Raw genomic sequence first — 20,608 nt, forward strand, 5'->3', positions numbered from 1 at the left:
CCAGGCAGTGTAGGACATGGGTTCCCTCTCCTGGTATAGGCCTCAAGTTAAACCAAACATTGGTTGGCTACTCCCACAAGTTCTGCGCCACAAAATATTTTCAATCCATTTTTTATTCAAATAGAATCTCATCCAACAATCAGGTCAAGCCAGATGTGGTGGCTCACATATTATCCCAGTGTTCAGGAGGCTGAGGTGTGAGGACCATCAAGTTCCAGGCCAGGCTGGACTGCATAGCAAGACCTTGTCTCAAAAATAAAATAAAAAAATAAATGTCATCTGGTTTAAATACTTCTGAGCTGGGTTTTCGACTGGAGAGTTCATTGAAGAGTCACAGATACTCCTGATTCAGGACCAGGTGACGGAAAGGGACACAAGAGTTTGCCTTGACTTCCTAGAACACATTATTATTAAATACAAAACAAACTATGAAAAAGCAGTGAGAATAAGGAGAGCTCCTGTACCATCTAGTCACCACAGCAAACATTCCCACTGTTTCCTATCATTAAATGAAATTAAGCTCCCCCACACTGATTCATCTAATAAACCCCATATGCAGTGTGTACTGTCATCTGAAACTAGAAACTCTACTTCTACAAGAGTCCATTTCTTTTTTGCCTATTACTGTGGTCCAAGAACTGGTACTGTGGCTTTAGGTGATCCAAAAATTCATGAATTTTAGCCACAATCATAGAATCAAGCGTTCCTTTAAAGAAGTAACAGTTTTGTATACGCCAAAACATTTGCAGTGTTCTTGTGCCCATTTATCTCCTAGTGAATGCACTAACCTTAAAGATGGTGGATGCAGCAGGATGAGGACTTCAGGGAAGAAGCCCAGGTCTGCAGCCCACTGCACCCACAGCTCACTCACCCATCATCTCTCCACCTCATTCTCCACTCATTTTAAACACAGGCTATTCTTCAACACAATCACAGTTTGCTTTCCTCCCATCACAGTGTTGCTTGCATCATTTCCTTTCTTAGAAACACTACCTTGGTAAGAGCCCTAGGAGTCTGTTCTAGGCCCAGGAGAGCTCAGTTCCTACAGTCCTTCCTCACATTGCTGTCCTTCTATGAGGGACAGCATGGCAATAACATTCTTGTCACAGCACTAAAAGCAAACACCAAAGACCTAAGGCTCGCTGAATTCTGTCTCACCTTGCACAGCTCAAACCTGCCCTGCCTGGGATGAAACCAGTAAAGTCTGAAGATTTCAACAGTCACTGACTTAAAAAAAAAAATCCATCTGCTTTAAGTTATAGAAGCAATTTTAATGCAAATACTCAATAGGGCATCCTTTGCATTGCTCTCAAAATTTCATCTCTTTCTGCTGCTGTAGGCATAGGTGGCTGAACTCCATTTTGTCTTCTTTGGACCATGACAGAATTCTGTATATAGGCAGAAAAAAAAAAAAAATCAAAATCAGTCATGTATTAAATGGCAATAATTTGCCAGTAATTTTCTATTGTTTCTTCAAAAAGAAAATTCTAAAACCCAAGTTTTAAAACTCTAAAACCTACTTCTGGAACTCCAAATGTTTCAGTCTATTAACATTTACACCAACGTGATTATCCCCACAGAAAACATTATTAACAGGAGTGGGATAGGAATATGCCATGAAGTATAGACAAGAGTGTATACAGTCCACCTACAAAAGCTGTGCATGATTAAGTGATACTAACTATCAGAAAAGGAAAAGGAAGGAGCTGGATATGGTACTCAGGGAAACAGAAATGAATTATCAATGTATTAATCACATTGTAACAACTGTGATTGTCTGTGGGAAAGGAGACAGAAATAGAAGTCTAAAGAGATCTATGGCATCAGGGGTAAACTGTACTTTCTCTTCCTCTTCAGGAAACACAAATTTATAACAAGGCTATTTTATGACTACAGATACCTCCCTAGGAAGACTTATCCATATCAAAACCGAAGCTTTAACTGTTAGAATAGAATGAAACAATCTCTCAAGGACCCCATAGAGTTGAAAAACCACACAGAAGATAAGGTTGAAGGTTAAATTTCCCTACGGCCATCATGGAGAAGACTGTGGGTTATTGACTGATATCAGCTTCAGTCAAGAGCCTAAGAACAGAGTTCTACAAGAAGTGTACTAAGAGGAGCTTACCCAGAATCGCCGGCAGTTTTTGTACTTCAAGAAGTAATTGGAACACCTTTCCCTGTCGTAGTTATTTTCATCCATACATCTGGTAGAAGCATCAGATTCCTTAAATATATAAGAGAGTCATCATTTAAAATGTGGAATGTGGTCTATGAGAGATCCAAACATAAAGCCTTCTGAAGCTGCTTCCCCTCGGAGCAGATGTGAAATGGATAATTTTTGTTCATTTTAGTGGGTAGACTTATAAAACCCAAATAATAAAGCCAACTATTCCAGAAAACACTCAACTTAAAAAGACATCTTTTTTTTCCAGTTTGGGCCAGTTTTCTAAGTATCTGATCACAAGAGTTTGAGCCAAAGCACTGATTGTGGTCCTATGTTCCAGAAGCTAAAGCAAGGTAAACCATGCTGATCATTGCTCCACAGCAAGAGAGAGGAACCTGTCTCCCAGCTCATGGTGCAGTTCTCCCAGCTTTCCCCAATTCTCATTCTGACTTGATGTTTGATCTTAATGCTCGTTTTGAGATTCCAAGTAAATTACGAGAGTAAGTGATCTACATCAAGGAAACCTAAATTAACAGCACTCATCTAGGTGCATTTTTGGCTATCGTTCACTCCATTATGCAAGCATACTATTACATATGCAATTTTAATAGTTATCATTAATGTACTTCAAAAAGAAAGTTAGCAACACAAGGCCATGAGTTTAAAATGAGGTAGTTACCACTGATAATTAAACTTAAGCTGTCTGAACTAGAAGCAGTTTGGACAACAAGCTTCAAAGTGAAAGGTATGACTGTGAGAAGTTAAATAAAGTTTCAAATAGGCAGGGAATCTCCTTCCCAAATCTAAGAAACATACCTTATCTAAACAATACTTACTTACTTAATAAAGCTGTTGAAAACAGAATATACAGACCAACGGATATATACTGTATAATGTATATTTTTGAAAAAGCCATACAGGATGGTGAATTAGTGCTCCACATGGAAACAATATGATGATTTTTATATTGCATTTCTCAGGAGTGGCAAGGCCACAACAAAATGTTACAAGCTACACCCAATTAATGTCAACAAAAGCTTATTATTTCAACACAACATTGTTTAAAAGATACCTTGGTGAGAACCATTAAGCTTAAAATAAGCTAATCATACTCTCAACCCATGACTCAGCCAGCTTGTCTCAAAGAGATTAAATAATTGCTGTGATTAAAACCATTGTTTTAAATTTGCTGTATTATATCATGTTTGGACTCAAGATTTTCCTTAGCATTACATATGCTTGTCAAGTTTTACAGTAACAACCAAACACTGCTTATTTCACAACTAAGCAAAGTTGAAGAAAAGAGTCTTTGTTAGCTACATTTGGTCATTTAAAAATGTTAGAGTGAAATAAAATACACTGGCCAGGAATATCTTTTTCACAGAATAATAGTTTATTCAATAACTGTATAAAACAGATGCCCACAAAATTAAGAGTGGTTTTCCCACGTTAACACTCATGACAATGAAAAGCAAATCACCCTACCGACAAGCAAGGGTTTATGTCAGGATCTCTCAGCCGCCTTGCAACCATAGGCATCTTGTCTTCTCACTGAAGGCAGAAGGGAGAAAAACAGGTAAGAAGGAAATGACCAGAAAATGTCATCAGCCCCAGAAGCACAGAAAACTTAACTCTCAAAAGTGTAGTAAACAATGGAACATAGCACATCTATCAAAAAGCCAGTTACTGCTTAGTCAACGTTCTAAAAGGCCACAGTTTAAAAAACAATTCAAAGTTTATTCCAGCACTACCTTCTACTTAAATAACACTTCCCTGGGTTGAAGGAAGTCAGGGAATGCTAATGTGGTTCAGTAATTTTCCAATCCAAGTCTTAAAAATACAGCTTTGCAAAAAGTCTATTGGTTAAAGACACCACATTTCACGAAGAGCCAGTTAGTTATTCCAAATCAAGGAATACACTTCATGAAGTAAGTCTATCAATCATGGTTCAAGACAACTGCTCTTCAAACTCCAGTTCAAGTGAAACTGGTGACAATTCTCTTCAAAGAAGGAGGCAGGGTGTAAAAAGCAATAGTCACAGTTATTTCAGAATGGTCTTTATTTGTTTCAATATACTGATATGGCATTGATGAGCTACTCACCATCTTTGAAAAATCCCTATAATAAGTGTAAAGAGGCTGATCTGGCTTACGTGCCCAAATCCTGTTCTAGTTTACTCTTAACTAAAAATCAAAGTATATTCCAGAGAAGTAAGACAGCATTATGTACACAACTCCACTGAATTAAAAAAATAAAAAATTAAAAAAAAGCATGGGATTTTTCAGAGAAGTCAGAATTTTTGAATGAAATGTCACAAAAATGTTAAAAGAAATAATAAATATGCCGAAAAAGTAATTCAAGCCCATGAACTCCTGATAAGTGAACATTTCTCAGCCAATGGTCACCCTGTCCAGTTCCTTCTATACTGAGAAAGATCAGGATGTCTGGGCTAAAAGATGGATCTGATTATTCTTCAGTCCTTTAACTTTCAATAATCACCAAATGATTATTGGATTTCATGACCTTCATTGAAAACATCCAGCCAACAGACGCGTGCTGACAGAGACTCAGTGCAGAGTCCAACTGTGTCTAGAAGTTTCTCCTCCTCAGAAGACAGGATTTTACAGGACTGCCTCTTCCTAACAGAAATAACAGAACTAAGAACACGTACAAACGTACAACCTTCTCTTTCATATCTATCCTGTCATGTCTTCACAGAACTCTGCTTGACAGTTCATACACAGGCATTATCATCTCAGCAACAATCAGACACAAACAGAAGTCAAGCTGTGTCCTAATCATGAAGGAATTCTGTTCTATTTCATTATCATCAGCCAGAAATGCTTTAAAAATACCTACACAACACAGTCATTAAATTTGTTGCTTCAAGTTATTCCCATTTCATTGTTTTTTGTGTTTTTTATTCTGGATTCTCAATGCAAGTCACTTTAAGCATGGATTTCCGAATGCCACCTCCTTCATATGAATCCCTGTGTTAACTGTTCAGGAAGAGGAAATGGGGCTGAAGGGGAGTGGGGCTGAAGGGCAAGATGGAGTGGCCTGCTAAAGAGGCCTTATCTGCTTACTCTTTAAATTAGAGTCAGAGTGAACAACTGTTACAACTCTCTACTACTTCCAAGAGGATATTCAAAAAGAAAACCAAAGGTTTGAGGGAAGGCTGCCAACCTACAGCACATCTGAGGAATCACTAAAATCTACTCTAAAGGGCAAATGGCTTACCCAAAGAGTTCCAGATTCCCACTCTCCCTGTAGCTTTGATCCGTAGTGGGGGAAGGGCACGTTACTGAACTCGTCCAGGCCCCTAGGCTGCTCAGAGCCGGGTCTGAGGGTTAAATCCGGAAGCAGAAACACACCACGCCGTAAACCTGGGTGCAGAGGAACAAGGACAAAAAGTTAAAAAGTACACACTAACGGGCACTGGGAGATCAGAGGAGAATCCCAAAGGATGCGACTCCCGGACCGCATCGCCTTCCGGGGTGCCGCTCCGCAGTATCCGACAGTGCACAGCCGGCACAGGTGGACGCGACACAGGGGCTGGGGAAGGGGGCGCAGCAGACCGCGAGGACCCGGGAAGGGCAGGGCGGGGAGTGACACAATCCGGGGTGCCCAGACCTGCCTAGGGTCACCTTCCGCCGCCCCGGCCGGAGGAGTCGCGTAGCGCGAGCAGCGACAGCACGGCATGCCGCGGACGAACTGGCGCCGAGAACTAGGGTAGGCGTCCCCGGCTAGCGTTGTCCAGGGTCTGCCGCGGAGGGAGGGAGGGGCCGGAGACCACTCACCACCGGTCGCCACTCGGCCAGCACCCGAGCCGGCTGCAGCTCCAAACACGTCAGTCGCTCACGCAGCAGGACCTTAAATAGCGCGCACCCCAACGTGCTGCCCCCGCGCCCCCCGTTTCAGTCCGTCCAATCCGCGCGCGCTGCTGCCGGATTGACAGGCGCGAGGGACTCTGTGCGGCGGGGGCGGGCGTTGTTCGCTCCGCCCCCGGGCCGCGGGAGGAGGGCCCAGGCAGGAGGAGTGGGTGGGGCGGCGTGAGACCCCGCCCTCGCCCCGCCCCACCGCGCCCCCCGCCCCGCAGCCTCGCTCTTAACACTTCGGCCTGACTGGCAGCTGCGCCGACCAATGGACGCGCCGGAATCGGCGGCGGCCGCGCGGACTGGCCGGGCCCGGGCGGAGCGTGAGGGGGGCGGGCACCGCGGCGGGCGGGGGCCAGGGCGGGCCGGCGGGCGGGCGCGGGGCGGGGGCGGCGGCCGAGCGGGCGGGGGGAGGCGGCAGTGGGCGCGACGTCGGCGGCAGCGGCGGCGGCGGCGGCGGCGGCGGCGGCAGCTGCAAGTTGAGCTGCAGGGGCAGCGCATACACTACAATGGCTGCTGGAAAGAGGCGTAAGGAAACAATTTCCAGGCCCGCCGCGTCCAGCCCGAAATATGAGAAAAAAATTATTAGAAATTCCGCGGGCGGTGTAAAGGCGGCGGACGGGCCGGAGGGAGGATGTTAAAGCCCCGCGGTGAGTTCTCCCGGGGTCCGGGACGGCGGGGAGGCGTTTAGCGGGAGGAATATCAGGGTTATTTAAATTATGGGACTAGCCGAGGGGGCAGAGGAGCCGCGGCGGCGGCAGGAGGAGGAAAAGTTTGTGCTACTCCCAGCCCCTGCTCAGGACCCCAGAGAGAAAAATAATAATAAAAAATCAAATAAAATCGTGCGGCGGGGCTAAGAGGACTCCCGAGGTCGCTGCTGACAGGGCAGGGGGCGACGCGGCTGGGGACCCGAAGGTGAGGTCGGTGGGAAAAAAAAAAACCTTTTATTCAGGGTCTGGAAAGTTTGAAAAGTTTTCCTCCTCCTCCTCCTCCTCCTCTCTGGTGCTGTGAATATTGTGACAGCGGCAGCGGCAGCAGCGAGAGCGGAAGACATTAGAGACCCGAAAAATAAGGGAAAAATTAATATAAATTCGGTTTTGAGAGGAAACTCTCCGCATTTTCCACCAAAACATCCCGGGGGAAGGTCGCTTCCCAAAGGGCCTGGCGGAGACCCGCGGTCGGCAATATTTGGGGGGCACTGGGAGTGACTTGGGGTAACTTTGCCCCCTTTTCCGAAGAGGTTTTTCTTTTCTGGAGAAATGCATTTGTTTTTGCCCTCTGCCCAGGTGGGATAGCCGAGTCGGGGTGCGGGGTCCGCGGGGCGCCGGACCCAGCAGGGTGGCGGCGGGGGCGTAGGGGGAGGGGGTGCTAAATGAAAGCAGGAGATCGGGACGGAGCAGGGACAGCTTGTTGTCAGTATCATAAACAACCAAAATGGAGGGAGAACTCAGGCATATAACCAAATAAAAATTGTTAAAAAATCGCAAAAAATCCCTAAAAATCCGGGATGCTCCCCCCTTTCTCGCTAAAGGTAAAAGTGTGAACCGCCTTTCCCCTGAAGTCCATTTTGACTTTGCAGGGACCAAGGAGTTAATATTTATTTATTTTTTAAAACTTTCGAAGGGCAAAAGCCTTTTATAACTCCACCGACAATGAGAAAACGTGAAAATCCAATGCAAGCGAAGCAGGGGGAGGGAGGGGGAGGTGGTAGTGCAGAAACTGCTAAACTTATTGGTAATGTGGACTGATCTGAGATAAGATAAACACTATATTTGCTATTTTATAACTCCCTTTTGATGATCTTTGCGGGGCTTGCTTTTTTTGGTAGAAAAAAAGTGATGCCATTTTCTTAATAGAGTTAATGTGTGTGATTGGAAGAATAAACCTTTGCGGCTTTAGATTGCATTTTCGTCGCATTTATGCCTCAGGTTTTGTTAGTGGCTCCCTCCTTTCTTTAAACTGGGCTCTCCAGAGGAGGGGTAGAAAGGTGCTGTTGCCCAGAGAGACTGGAGGGCGAGACTGGCGAACCTTCTGGGGAGGGGTGGGGAGTTGTTTGGCTTCTCCCTTCCTGACACGTTTCCTTCACCTGTTCGCCCTCACTAAGGAATGTTGAACTGAGGTTTTCTGGTTTTATGTATATAAAAGGATGGTGCCTCTTGCATCACATAGATGTTAGTGGGAAAGTGCTGCTGATGTTGGTTCCACGTGGGATCTGGGACAGAGCAGGGCATTTTAAAGAGACAGCTTCTCTTTTCTTAGGGTTTTCATCACCTACGGAGACTTACTGTCTGAGGACCAAAGGCAGAGGTGCTGGAAGTGTGTGGTGATGGAAGAGCCTTCTCTTTCCATTACTCAAGTGCACCCACGTTTAGGAGTGATGGAGGGAGAGGAGGGTAAACAAGCCCAGTAGAAGATGGATACGAGTGTGGCTTAGTTTTCATCCACGCTGTTCTTTTATGTAACAAGCCCTCCCAGAAACTTTTCATGTTACATTGCTTTGCTCTGGAAGCTGATTTTGGAAGGAATTGTGGAAAAATGGAAATAGTTGAAGGTGTGTGGTGTAATGGTATAGCATTATTGAACAGTTATGAATTCTGTGCAGTGAGATCAAAGAGCCATGTATGCCCATAATGGGGGTTTACAGCCATTTTGTAAAATACCTAATATTCAGTTTGGCTTCAGGTACATTGAGGACTTCTGGTTGAAAATTACAGGCAAAGAGGTGAAGATTCCTTAACATTGTAGGCAGTAGACATTTCTGGGGAGGCGGGAGTGGCCCCCATGAAGACCATGGAAAAGTTTACATACACATCCATTTTTAAAGTCCACCCTGTGCATATGTTGTAACTTTACACTTTGGAAATGAAATGCTTGAAAATCCAGAAGCCTATCAATTTGCATTTTTTTGGCTGAAGTGATTTGTGTTTAACAGGAAATGTTTACTAATCGTTAGCTACTGTGGGCTCTTGTGTCTTAGATGTCCCCAGTATTTTCAAAAGGTAAAATGTGTACGTTGTTAACTGTACTGTATTTGAGATTAAGATTAATCTGGAATGGAAACAACTTACATTCAGTTTCCACAGGCAGATGGAGTTTAGGAAATAAATCTCTATTTTGCTTTGTTCTTACAATTTGTAGAAATGGATCAGAGTTAGAACTGGATTTTTGGGCTTCTTAGGCAATTTCTCTTTTGCCATACTGCATAAAAATTATTATTTTAAAGTCCATTGTGTGTTAGTTCCTGTTTCTAACTGAATTTTCTCAGCACCTTTCTGTAAATACCTCCATGAGAACACTATCAGTGTCCTGTGAGCACATCATCCTGTGGTTTCCCACTTTGGAAACAACTACAGCTTTCTAAGAAGTCACTAAAGAAAACAGTGTCACAGATCACTATTAAATCACAATGGGTTGGAAAGAGATTAAAGAACCAATGAAGAAGATAACCCCTCCCCACCATAACCTTCTGTCCAAAGGTTTCAGATTCCATCATTACTTATAAAACCTCTGAAGTTTATTTTGCATTTTCATTGTGTTTTTGGCTTAAGGTAGTTACTTTGACTATAAGTAGTCAGGATTATGCTTTGTGCTTAAAATACATGAGAGTTGGATACTGAACAGTTGCCACTTTGACAAACCAAATACTAATACCAATAAATTCAGTGTCAGTCAAAGTCAAGGCAAGTTTTGATTTTAGTTGTTAGCTCACTGAGCCATTTAAGTTGTTTGGGCACTTAAAAATAGGATTCCATTCTTTATTGTCAGCCTCAACAGAAGTTCTCCTACTAAAGGTTATTCTTTCTCATATAGGGTGATATAAACTTTTATGTTTGGGCTTTGTACAACCAGCTACTTTTCTAAATTAGAAAATGTACTTAGAACGCCCAACTTCAAACTGTCACTCTTTGGGTCTTCTTTAGTAGGGAGTGCCACAGTAGCTGGTTTGAAATGCCTGCATTAAGGTCTTTAATGTCCTAGAAACCCTACCTGTTGAACTTCCTTTGTCTAGAAGTCCCGTTAAATTATACGAATTTACAGAAATCATCTAAGGATATCTATTGCTCCACATTCTTACTTCACTTAAAGTCAAAGAAATCTCACCGATTTAGATTCCTATCTGAGACTTAGATGCTCAGTGTTGCTGTTCAAAATTCTGAAAAGGATTTTTCTGCTGTGATGGATGATTTAGTGAGTGTGGGCTAATACTGATAAAACTCCATATCTGTGTATTTATTATAATCAAAATATTTCAATAAACAGACATTTTTAGCTAAAGTAGTGATTTTGCTTTTATCAATGAAGTTGGAAATTTTAAGAATGCTGTTTATGTTTTAATATCAATCAAATATGGGAATTTTCCTTCATTATTATCATAATCTTTATTGTTATTAAATACATTTTCATAAGATATTCTGGAAATTTACCTAAGGATTAAATTATTGTTTTCTAAATTAAATGTTCTGTTCCTATTGTAACTGGGATTTTAAAGACAGACAACTAAAACCTATGTCTATGGCTGTCTTTGAAGTTTGCTTAAATAATCATTTTTCTCAAGTTGTGTAATCAAAATGTTCATCCTTCTAGAAATGTTTTAATATTATTATTTGTTATTTTATTCCTTGGGAATTAAACATGTAAAAAATTAACCTGTTACACATGAGGAGAGTTTCAGAAGAAGAAAAGTGTGTCTGTTGAGCAGAAGCTAAGCAAGTGCGTCTGTTCAGGGTGCAAGGCAGAGAAACTCTCACTTCAGCCATCATTCAAAATATTTTAAGAACCTGATAAACAATGTTTTTCCTGAAACACTGAATACGTTGAAAGCATGTCAGTCATTGCTTGGAAACAAAGGTATACCTTTATTTCTTTAATTTTAACAGGAATTAATGTAGGCAGCATACTTAAGCAGTTAGTAAGTGTTTAGGTAGCCTTAGAAAAGTGTTTACAAACAAGTTCAGTGTGAGGGCAGGGTACATGGTCACTGTGATTTCAGAACTCAGGCAGAAGAGTTCTTTTCCATTCCAACACAAAGACACTTTAGAAGTGATTTATCGTTGCTTTTTTTTGTAATCATATCATTGCTAACTTTTTTGAAGCTCTCAAATCCGAAATCTACTGTTACTGCTTTTCCTTCACTTCAGGGCAACTTTTATATCTCATTTGAAAATTTAATTTTAGGTTTAATTTGAGAAAATAAATGAGTATTTCTAGGTTATAAATTTTTATGAAACGTTGGTATGTTGTTGTTAACATTTGACATTATAAGAAATATATCTGTATAAAAGCCTAATAGAAATTATTACAGAGGCATAGTTTGATTTTTACTTTTCAATTTATTGGCCTATCTCCCTGAGGTTTGCATTCTACCTAGTGTGTCCTCCTGTCTGTATGTCCTCCTTGTAGGGGAGAGCTGATCAGGACATGCTGAGGCTGACTATCAGAGACATTTGAATGTTTTTGTGTTCTGATTCTGTATATGTATTGTGTGTGTTATTCGTAAGGATTTTGCTTTTTTTAAGTGCATATCAAAGTACAAAAAAATGTTATAAAACAAATAATATCTCATTTTTAAAAAGTGAAGTAGTGTGATATTGCATTAAAATTGTTAGTGTTTAAAAGTCCCTGAATGTCTTGTAAACAGAGTTATTACAGTATCCTGGTATTAAAACTAACCAAAGTATGTGTTGGGAATTTGAGATGACTACCTATGAAATGTATGTGCATGTGTAGAGTGAGTGAACTTCTGCACTTACATCCTAGGTTAATAGGAAAAACAGTTTGCTAAAAGTATTCTTTTGCCTTGTTTTTTAAGTGGAACTTTTTCCTAATTTAAAATCATAGAAAACCTAGAAATGTGAAGATATTAGAGAACAAAAATGTGGTTTTGATGCTTTTTTAAATATAAGACTTTTGAACAATGGAAGTGTACTACATCAGTGTAAACTAAAATGTCCAAAAATAATGATGAGAGACCAGAGAAATAAGAATTTTAGAATAAAATAGTAATTATGATAAATTTAAGATTCAACTTATGTAAATAAAGAATAATCAACTATAAAGCAAAAATCACAAGTTTGCAAAAAAAGAATATCTGAGTGTTAATTTGGGGAATTTTATCAAAATATTTTTAGTGTAACTTGCTGGATTTGTAACCACCTTTTAAAATTAGACCTCTAGAACCTCTGATCCTTCTTTCTTTAGATTTTGATTAAACTAAATTCTAAGAATGATTTGTAGTGATGATTTGAAATTCTTTTTTTAACAGAAGGAAAAGGAGAAAGTCATTTTCTGATGTTTTTTTAAAAAGATTTTAAAGAGTATTTAAATATGTAGTTAGGTGAAATAGTTTGAGAGCCTTAGGAGTCATTGAAAATTGCCTTTCTTGTTGTTTATTGGAAAGCTTAAAACTTCTTTTTTAGGATAGTAAAATAAATTTCAAAGCCCCATTCTAAGAATAGTTTTGTTCTGTGGATTTTTCAGGGCAATTTGAATAATTTCTTACAGTCTTAATAACACTTTAAAGGCTTTTATAAGGTATAAATAAGAGTATTTCACCAAGAAGACTGTTCATTTTCAGGATATTTTAAGGTGTATGCTGCTGATTAAAGACATTTCTCTTCTCGTTTACTAATTAGCAATTGGTTTTCTGAAGGAGAATTGAAACCTGCTCTTGTGATATCTGGTAGAATTTACCTTTAGTTTTGCAGCCTGCTCTGGGAGTGCAGGAGTCCGTTCCAGAAGTGGATGGTAGTGCATTTCAGGGTCTTCAAATATACCTTTTTTGAATGAGAGTCTCATTTTAAGCTTTTCTGTTGTTAAGATTTAAATTATTGTCCCCTACCAGTGTTGGTGTATTGCATGTAGGTTGTTTATGGTTTTCTATGTTGCAGTTTCTGAGTATGAGACTATTCTCAGAGTAAATGTAACAATTAAAGAACTGCCACCTGACATCATAAAAAACCATCTAATGTCTGATCAGTGGGCATTAGAATCTTTAAGATACATTTTTTGGAAACTAGAAATCAGTTTTTAAATAAGGACTATAAATCTTTTGTCTAAAAGGCGGAATCAGAAAGTGTTACTGTCAATTTTATTTTTCTGAAGATCCATCAGTTGATTGTTCTGGATGAAGAGAATTTTCAGAAACCAAGGCTGGAAACTTAAGGTTGTTTAACTTTGCAGGTTCAAAAGAGCACCAATTGAATTTTAGTCTGATAGGTTTTCTCAGTAAATTAGTTGTATTTTTTTGTATTGTCTTAATGCTCTAATTACAGAGCCCAGATTAGTTCTCATCATGCCCAAAGAAGTTACAATAAAAGATTCTATTGTACCATCTTAAGGCAATGAAGTAAAATAGCATTTATATAAGAGTACATTCCCTTTCTTAGGTTGCTTTTTACATTTCCTAAATACAATTTCTGTGAATGTTCCATTCTGGAGAAGAGAAATTAGCTCTATTACTTTGACATGAAACTTATAATTTTTATAAGTTTATGGAAAGTTTGTTACTTTACATGTGATGGTTAAGACCTATCATATCCTTAAAATAAGCACTGGTATGTCCAGTATAGTTGATTGCAAACTCAGCCCCAGGTATAAATTTGCTCTCCTAGTACATTTAAAATTGCTTAAGTAAATGTTAGAAAATGTTTTTCCTGTGTTTTGGTAATTTGTTATTGTCTGAGGTAATTTAATTGAGTAAATTCTCTTAGTTGTGTTTCTCTTCTAATATTGGTATTTTATTTGAAAATGGTTGGAAAGGCATATGATCTCAGCATTAAGATAGAATTGGACGGACAATAAAGTAGTCACACCAAGAGTGGAGGAAGCAGCCCTGCTGGCTCGGTCTTGGAAGATGTAGAGGCTTTTCAAAGAGTGCAGGTCTGGGTGAGTACAGTGCACATCTGTAGGGCTCGGTGACAGTGTGGGCTCCGCTTGCCCCTCACAAGCCTGTGCGTCCTCAGACGTGACGTCACGCAGATGACCGATTCCACTCTGCTCTGTGGGCAGTGCGTGTGTCAGCCTCCCTAGGCTCTCTTTCAGACTTCTAAAGTAAGGTGTAAAACATTCCTCAAAAATAATGTGCCGTGCATCAAATTTTAAAGGGTTGTATGTATATAAAGATGTGTTATCATAATTGTTTACCCAAATTGAGATGAAAATGAACCATCAAATAATAAATTTAATTGGGGAAAAAGAGATTTAAATATTTATGTGAATAAATTGATTTACTGTTGAAATAGACAGAATTTTAACTGAAAGAATTGTTTTTGTTTCTGAATCTGTTTTTAAATCCCAGAAGTTTGTAAACAAAGTAATTGTCAAAATAAAATAAAGTCTGGCAGTCTGCAAAAGGTCTTAAGCATTTGTCCTTTGACAGTTAATAAACATTTTAAATGACCAAAATTACATTAAAGATCTTAGTATCTTTAATTATATTAATTGTTTTTTTAAAGAAAAGTAGTCACAGATAGCCTAGTATTTAGCTGCATGTCTGCTGTGTTCGGGAGCTTTAATTATTACGTGTTTACCAAGACAGCGCTACTTCAGTGGTTTTTAAAAGTACTATTCTGAATGTTTTCCTCAAAAGTCCTCTTTGTGTGTGTTATAACTTAATTCAGTTGTATTAAACTTTTATTTCTTAAGCATGCCCTTGTTCTCACAGCATGCTGTTCTCTTCTGAAGTACCTTTAACCATAGCTCTGGTTATCTCAAAGTAGGCACTACAGATATGACTGCTCTGCTCCACATTGGCCCAGTGTCATACTTGAATGAAGTTGTACTCAATTCACCCTTTATTGGTTACAGCAAGAATAGGAGAAAACAGTTTAAAACACTATAACGGATCCCGTTCCGAGGCTGACTCATAATAGCCTTTCTGCAGTCCACGATTCCTCTGCCAGAATTAAAAGGACTTGTTAATTAAAACCAAAATGCCCGTGTGTCTACGAACTTCTTTCCTAATCAGGATTCAGACACTGGTGTGCTCCCATTGGCATCCAGTGTGCTTGCTGTTGGCTCTGCTCCGCTCAGTGCTGCCACCCTGTGTATGGTAGTGCTGCTGCGGCAGGCACACGGGTGTGTGTGAGTGGTGAGTTCTGGAGCACTCGTGGAGAGGGGCGTGCAGGCTGAGATGAGCGTGGACGCTGTTGTGTGTGCCCTGTCTCTGTGTGTGGTGCTGTGCTCCAGCTAGGTTTCAAAAGTTATGCAGCTCAGAAGTACCGTATTCAGCTGCCAAAAATGAGAATTTGGAAAAACTTGAAAGGTAAATGCTGTTGTCTGTCTAATCTGCCGTTTCACTAAAATAAAGCAGCGCTGGACTAGTTCTCCAAATGTGGCTCGAAACTGGTCAAGTAAGAAAGCAGGGGTTCTGAGCATGTAAAGATGAAAAATATCATAAGTTTTCTTTTTTTTTATTTTAGCCAAGTTGTAATTACAAGTTCTTCCTAGTAAAAGCAAAACCAAAAGGATCACACACAAAAAGAGACTGTTTCTGCTTAAAAGGAAAGGAAACTTAACTTGATTGGTTAAATTCTGTGAATCACTGACCAACATGACTTTTAAATTATATCATCATCGTATTTAAGTATTAATGCTGTGCTTCAGCCATAAAACACTGGGGTTTGCTTGTACCTGGCTCATCATTTCATTTCCAGAGCAGCCTGGGAGATAGGAAGCCTCAATATGGACAGACTATAAAAGCTAACTATAAATTAATTTGTTAGTGTAAACCTATGTTAGGCTTAAAGTTTATACATATTAACTCAAGTTAGAAAGTGTTGTATGAATGCTTATTAAGCTATATATTTATATACATACATACATATATGGAATTTGGTGGAAAATATATCTGCTTTCTAAGTTAAAGGAGATTTTAAAATATTATAAATCTAAACTTTGTTTTACAGGAAGGATCTCAGACACAGTTGCCTTAAGTCAGGTTTATGGCCAAGCCACCTGATTTCTGAATGACCACTGTTTCTTTCAGAAGTTTTGAATGGTTTTGCTTCAGTAAACAGTGTAATTCTATATGGTAGCAATGGAAAGTATTGCTTAGGTTGGTTAATTTTAGATATTGAGCTTCTAAGACCAAAGTGTCCTGATGGCCCTTCCCTCCCAGGAGGCGTAGAAGAAATGACTGCAGTGTGTGTGCTGTCCCCTGATGAAAAGGCCACGGGCAAGAGCTTCACTTTGGTAGTCCTGTAATGTTCCCCATGTGGAAGGGTTGGGAATTTTTCTTTCAGCTCCATAAAGTACCATTTTAAATTTTTAAAATAACTGGTTGAAATGTGATTAAATTTTGAATCAGTAGTGTAGTATTATCACTTTCAAAGAAACTTTTTAAAAATTTATTTGCTCTCTTGCTTATTACTCTTCATAGCAACTTCAAGGTAAGACTGGATAAGCTGACCTTATTTTAACAAAGCAATGTTAACGGTTATACAGATTTATCTAAAAATCACAAGATTTTACACCGTTTCAAAATATAGACTGCAACTTTCTTGCCTTCACGCAAGTGCAGAGAACCATGCCACTGCTCAGGATGATCATCGTTATCTGACATTGATCCATTCTGTAGTGAGAGACATAATTGGCTTTGTTTTTACTTTGCATCCTGACAACTACAACTTTATTCTTGTGCTAAGTAAGAGCTAAAGTATGAAAGGTACCCATGCCACTCTTAGGGGACCTATATTCACTGCCTTAGTTTTTGCTTGCTTTTAAAAGTGCCATTTGAACAGTGGGTAGAAGTACAAAAGGAACACAAAGGTAGTATATTTTTAAATGTCCAGAGAATAATATAGATACCAAACACTACAGTATTCATGGGAGGGAGAAGAGAAACTTGAGATGGGCCTTGGGAAAGGCATGAGTTAGAAGCAGGCAAGAAAAAAGAGGGAGCGACATTTAGGTGAAAGATGTGGTTTCAGCGGGAGTAGGGGCAGAAGTATGCTTCTTGTGTGGGGCACCGAGACAGCCATGCTGGAGAGCTGTTTCTGAGGGAGCTGTGCAAGGCAAGAGGAGACGGGTGTGCCTGGGTCTGACCAGGGCAAGCCCTCACGGCCTGCCTCACAGTTTGCTCCATGTGCTGTAGAAGTCTTTGAGCTGTTCAAGCAGAGGATTTGGAGTTAGGAAACTCAGGGTGCTTCTTCATTTCAGAAGAACTTGAGCAGGAAGATGTGTGACATACTCCCACCTTGACATGGGATCCTCTGCTATGTGAAAGGCTCGGATATTCCCCATTGGGTCCATGTTTACCAGAAAGTTCTGGGCATTTATTTTCAATAATGCCTGATTCTCAGCACCCCTACAACATGCAGTTTAGACGTCAGCCACGACTCAGGCTTCTAATCATAAAACTGCCCATGATCACTCACTTGGAACCAGAATAGCAGTTTTTCACTTCTGTTGTAGGTGCATAGTCACAGTGGACATGTGGAGGAAGGACAAGAGAGCCAGGCTCACAGAATAGGCCTAGAGCAAGGGTGCACAGCTCAGTGGAGTTTTGACCCGTGGCTGAGTATTAGAATGGCAGTGGGCAAAAACCTAACAGGGGAGGATAGCCAGTGAGACAAGGGCTGTGCTGTATCAATTCTTCAGTGGTTTTTTGTCCTAGTTGGGAGAGAGACTCACTGAGTTTCAAGCTGGGCCTTTGGTAATAGTGATCCTCAGTCCCTGTGCTCAGTCCTCCCCCTGCAGTCTCTACCCTTAACTTCTGCTGACACCTTTGTCTAAGACTCACCAGGCATCCTGCCCCTTTCCAAAGCAGACTGTGCCCTCTGTACAGTCCCTGCCCGGCATGCCTTTACTTCTGGATTTCTGTAGAGTTGCCCAACACTTCTTCAGAACCCTGGGGAGAGTATATCTAGCTGTTTAGCTCTCTAGCTGAGGTGGCTGTACCATATGGCTGTGCATGGCATGAGGTGAGCTGCTGGAGACAACCTGTTACGCCAGCCTAACTTAGGCTAGCCCTCTCATACTCATACTGGAATTCCCCGTTCTTCCTCTGTACCTATAAACTGTGCTCAAATTGTCTTCCATCAGCAAAGCAAAACCCAAATCTTAACCTTCATTCCAACCCCTCAAGTATCTTTTTTCCTCAGCAGTGCCAACTTCATGAGAAAACAGTTTGTGTTTTGTATGTGGTCTTGTTTACCTCCCCATCTCTTGCCATCCAGTCTATCACAAAAGAAAATAGCATCCCTTCCCAGGAGCCAAACCCAGTGGCATCTTTCTAGTGTCACCATGGGTGGATCTTTAGTGCCATCGCTCTGTAAATTCCAGCCTCTTGCCTTCCTATCTCCTGCTAGTTTGTCACTACCTTTGATGGTGCAGTTCTTCCGCCTGTCCTTGCTCACCCACGTGTTAGCACTCCCTGACACTTGCGGTTCTGTGATCTCCTACCCCTCTGTACACACTGTCACTGAGCACCAGGTTCCTTCCCCATGGTTCCTTTTATTTGCAGCTTCACGCTAACAAAACCACTATCTCTACCTCACTCATGGTCCTCCATGCTTCTTTCTATATAAGCCAACTCCCTACATCTCCTGGGTTTTATGCAAACTGCAGACTGCTCAGTACCTGCTTTGAGTCAGGTACTAAGCTAGATCCTCTCCTCAGACTGCAAGCAGGGCTTCCTCAAACTAACAGCTGGTAGGAAGGCTATAAGAAAGAATCCAAGGATGAATAGTTCTGAGGGGCTGAATGAACAAGGACCCTTGGAGACAGCAGCAAATACAAAAGAATCTTTGTATAGTTGCTTGAATAATGAGGAACAACCTGGAAAACCCTGGCAGGATAACTACACAACAGTCCTGCTTTAGTTAAGGGAAACTTCAGACACTGGAGACATAGGGAACAAGTTAGGGGACCAGCTAGAGGTCCACCTTCGCAAATGCCTTGTGCTCTCCTTGGGGACTGTCAATCCAGAGGTAAGTGGAGCTCTTGAGCCATGTGTAGGTTGCCCTTTGCAAGATAATTGACTGCTGTCCTCTCACTCATCTTGAGGTCTTCTGCCCTATGGCTAGAGGCAGGACCACCTTGAAAGCTCTACTTCAGGCATAACCCCCATGAAAAGCACAGCTCCTTGAGGCAAGTGAGCCCCTTCTTCTATATATCCCTGGCCTGCTCTTTGAGCTGTAGTGATATTGCCTTGTATACAGCCACCTTGTTACCTGCTGGAAGCTCTGTCCCATCCTGTGTGTATCTACTTTTCCTCCTGATCTGTCATTAGAGGGCAAGACATGTACCACCAGCTTTATCTTCTCTTTCTTTGAGAACTGGGCATATAGTGAATTTCTGGTGCAATCTGTAGGATCTATTGTGGTGAAGAAAAGTCTGAACAAACCTTGTGCAACAGTTAGGAGCTATGTGATAAAAAATCACCTGCCCAGGAAGACATTCCCCAGGAATAATTATTGCCCCCCACCACCAAAAAAAAAAAAAAAAAAAAAAAAAAGCATCTTTTGGAGGAAGGCCATGACTCCTGAAATTGTGTATTATAACGTTACTTGTATGTCCATCTCATGCTAAGAAAAGAAGTGTTTGGCCTCAGTAGAGTAGAATATCAGGTGACTTGCCTGAGATCCTCACAGCAGGGTCAAAGTCTCAAAACTGGTTGTAGGCATTTCTCAGTTCCTGGAAGAGTGGACATCATACATGTAAATAAATTATCACTATCCATTACCTTCCAGGACAGAACCACGAGGTGTGTAACCTGTAGACACACAGGCTGCCTGTACAGCATTAAGGGGAATGTTGCCTTTACAGATCATTTGAACTCTTTTTTGTAGGCCGATTTGAAGATAGACAGAAGTTGAGAAAGTAGTAGAATTAATTCTTGTACCCAGACCACTTTTTATAGCAGTGCAGAAGTTAGGCTTGCTTCAGCCACACCCCACACGGATACAGCCCTCTGTTGGAGACCATTTGATGGGAGATTGTTTCATGTTATTTGTATTGTGTTTTTGGTATTCCCCAAAAGTACAGACTCTAAAGGTGTGATTACAGTGCAACTATTACATCCTCAAACAAGAATTCCTCAATCTTACCAACTATCCTTAATTCGCCAAATTCACATCTTCTTGGCTAACATTTAATCCTTTTAGCAATTGCATGATTCGAATCTAGTAAAGCCCAGGCCTACAGTTACCTGACAATTCCCTTGTTTCTTTCAGCCCACACATTACTCCTTCCCCATAATCCCCCTTAATAGTTGTTGAAGTTGTTTTTGGTTTTGTCCTGAAGCATTTCTAATACTTTTGAATTTTGTTCATTGGTTTTGTGGTGGGTTTTTTGTTTTGTTTTTTTAACACAGTGTGATGGCTTCTCTATGTTAATAAAATTCAGCGGCTGTTTTGTGCTTCCCGGTAATCTCTTATGGGGAAAAAAAAAGTTTAAAAGAATGAATTAGAAGAGGTAATACTGAGTTAAATGTCATAAGCAATCAGGATACCATAAATATGAATAGAAAATGATACCTTATTCCCAGTGCAACACTAGGGTCCTATCATAAAGTGTATGTAAAATGTGAATGGATATTTCCTTTGCATTTTTCTTTAGAGGACTA

The 20,608-nt window shown here is 40.7% G+C and overlaps 2 protein-coding genes across 10 annotated transcripts in view; one reads left to right on the forward strand and one right to left on the reverse strand.

Moving 5' to 3' along the window:
* Positions 1–95: 95 nt before the first annotated feature.
* On the reverse strand, positions 96–6,118 carry Chchd7 (coiled-coil-helix-coiled-coil-helix domain containing 7). Of its 3 annotated transcripts, none has more exons than XM_006992645.4 (5): positions 5,408–5,547; positions 3,653–3,718; positions 2,129–2,227; positions 1,284–1,388; positions 96–394 (listed from the first exon to the last, which is right to left on the reverse strand). In XM_006992645.4, exons 2-4 carry the CDS (start codon positions 3,704–3,706, stop codon positions 1,284–1,286), a joined length of 258 nt encoding a protein of 85 aa, XP_006992707.1. In that variant the 5' UTR covers positions 3,707–3,718; positions 5,408–5,547; the 3' UTR covers positions 96–394. The 3 variants fall into 3 exon arrangements, with proteins under 3 accessions (XP_006992707.1, XP_006992708.1, XP_042126824.1); XM_006992646.4 differs by lacking the exon at positions 96–394 and adding an exon at positions 5,968–6,118 and having other exon boundaries at positions 1,251–1,388; positions 5,408–5,553; XM_042270890.2 differs by lacking the exon at positions 96–394 and adding an exon at positions 5,815–6,025 and having other exon boundaries at positions 1,251–1,388; positions 5,408–5,553.
* A 352-nt stretch (positions 6,119–6,470) lies between these two features.
* Positions 6,471–20,608, forward strand: part of Plag1 (PLAG1 zinc finger) — a 44,044-nt gene continuing 29,906 nt past the window's right edge. For 6 of the 7 annotated variants that reach the window (XM_076563952.1, XM_076563955.1, XM_076563954.1 and 3 more), the window contains exon 1: positions 6,505–6,692. The gene's annotated coding sequence lies outside the window, so the exon portion shown is untranslated. Of the gene's footprint in view, positions 6,693–20,608 lie in introns of all 7 variants that reach the window. The other variant, XM_015986284.3, reaches the window with a different exon arrangement.

The sequence above is a fragment of the Peromyscus maniculatus genome, chromosome 2 (assembly GCF_049852395.1).
Source record: "Peromyscus maniculatus bairdii isolate BWxNUB_F1_BW_parent chromosome 2, HU_Pman_BW_mat_3.1, whole genome shotgun sequence".
NCBI lineage: Eukaryota > Metazoa > Chordata > Mammalia > Rodentia > Cricetidae > Peromyscus > Peromyscus maniculatus.

Excerpts from the sequence above, each read along its gene's own strand:
- Chchd7 (XM_006992645.4), bottom strand. The coding sequence starts at position 3,706 with ATGCCTATGGTTGCAAGGCGGCTGAGAGATCCTGACATAAACCCTTGC. Across the intron at positions 2,228-3,652 it reads ACATAAACCCTTGCTTGTCG|GAATCTGATGCTTCTACCAG; the intron begins GTAGGGTGATTT and ends TATATATTTAAG. Across the intron at positions 1,389-2,128 it reads AAAACTGCCGGCGATTCTGG|AATTCTGTCATGGTCCAAAG; the intron begins GTAAGCTCCTCT and ends GCCTATATACAG.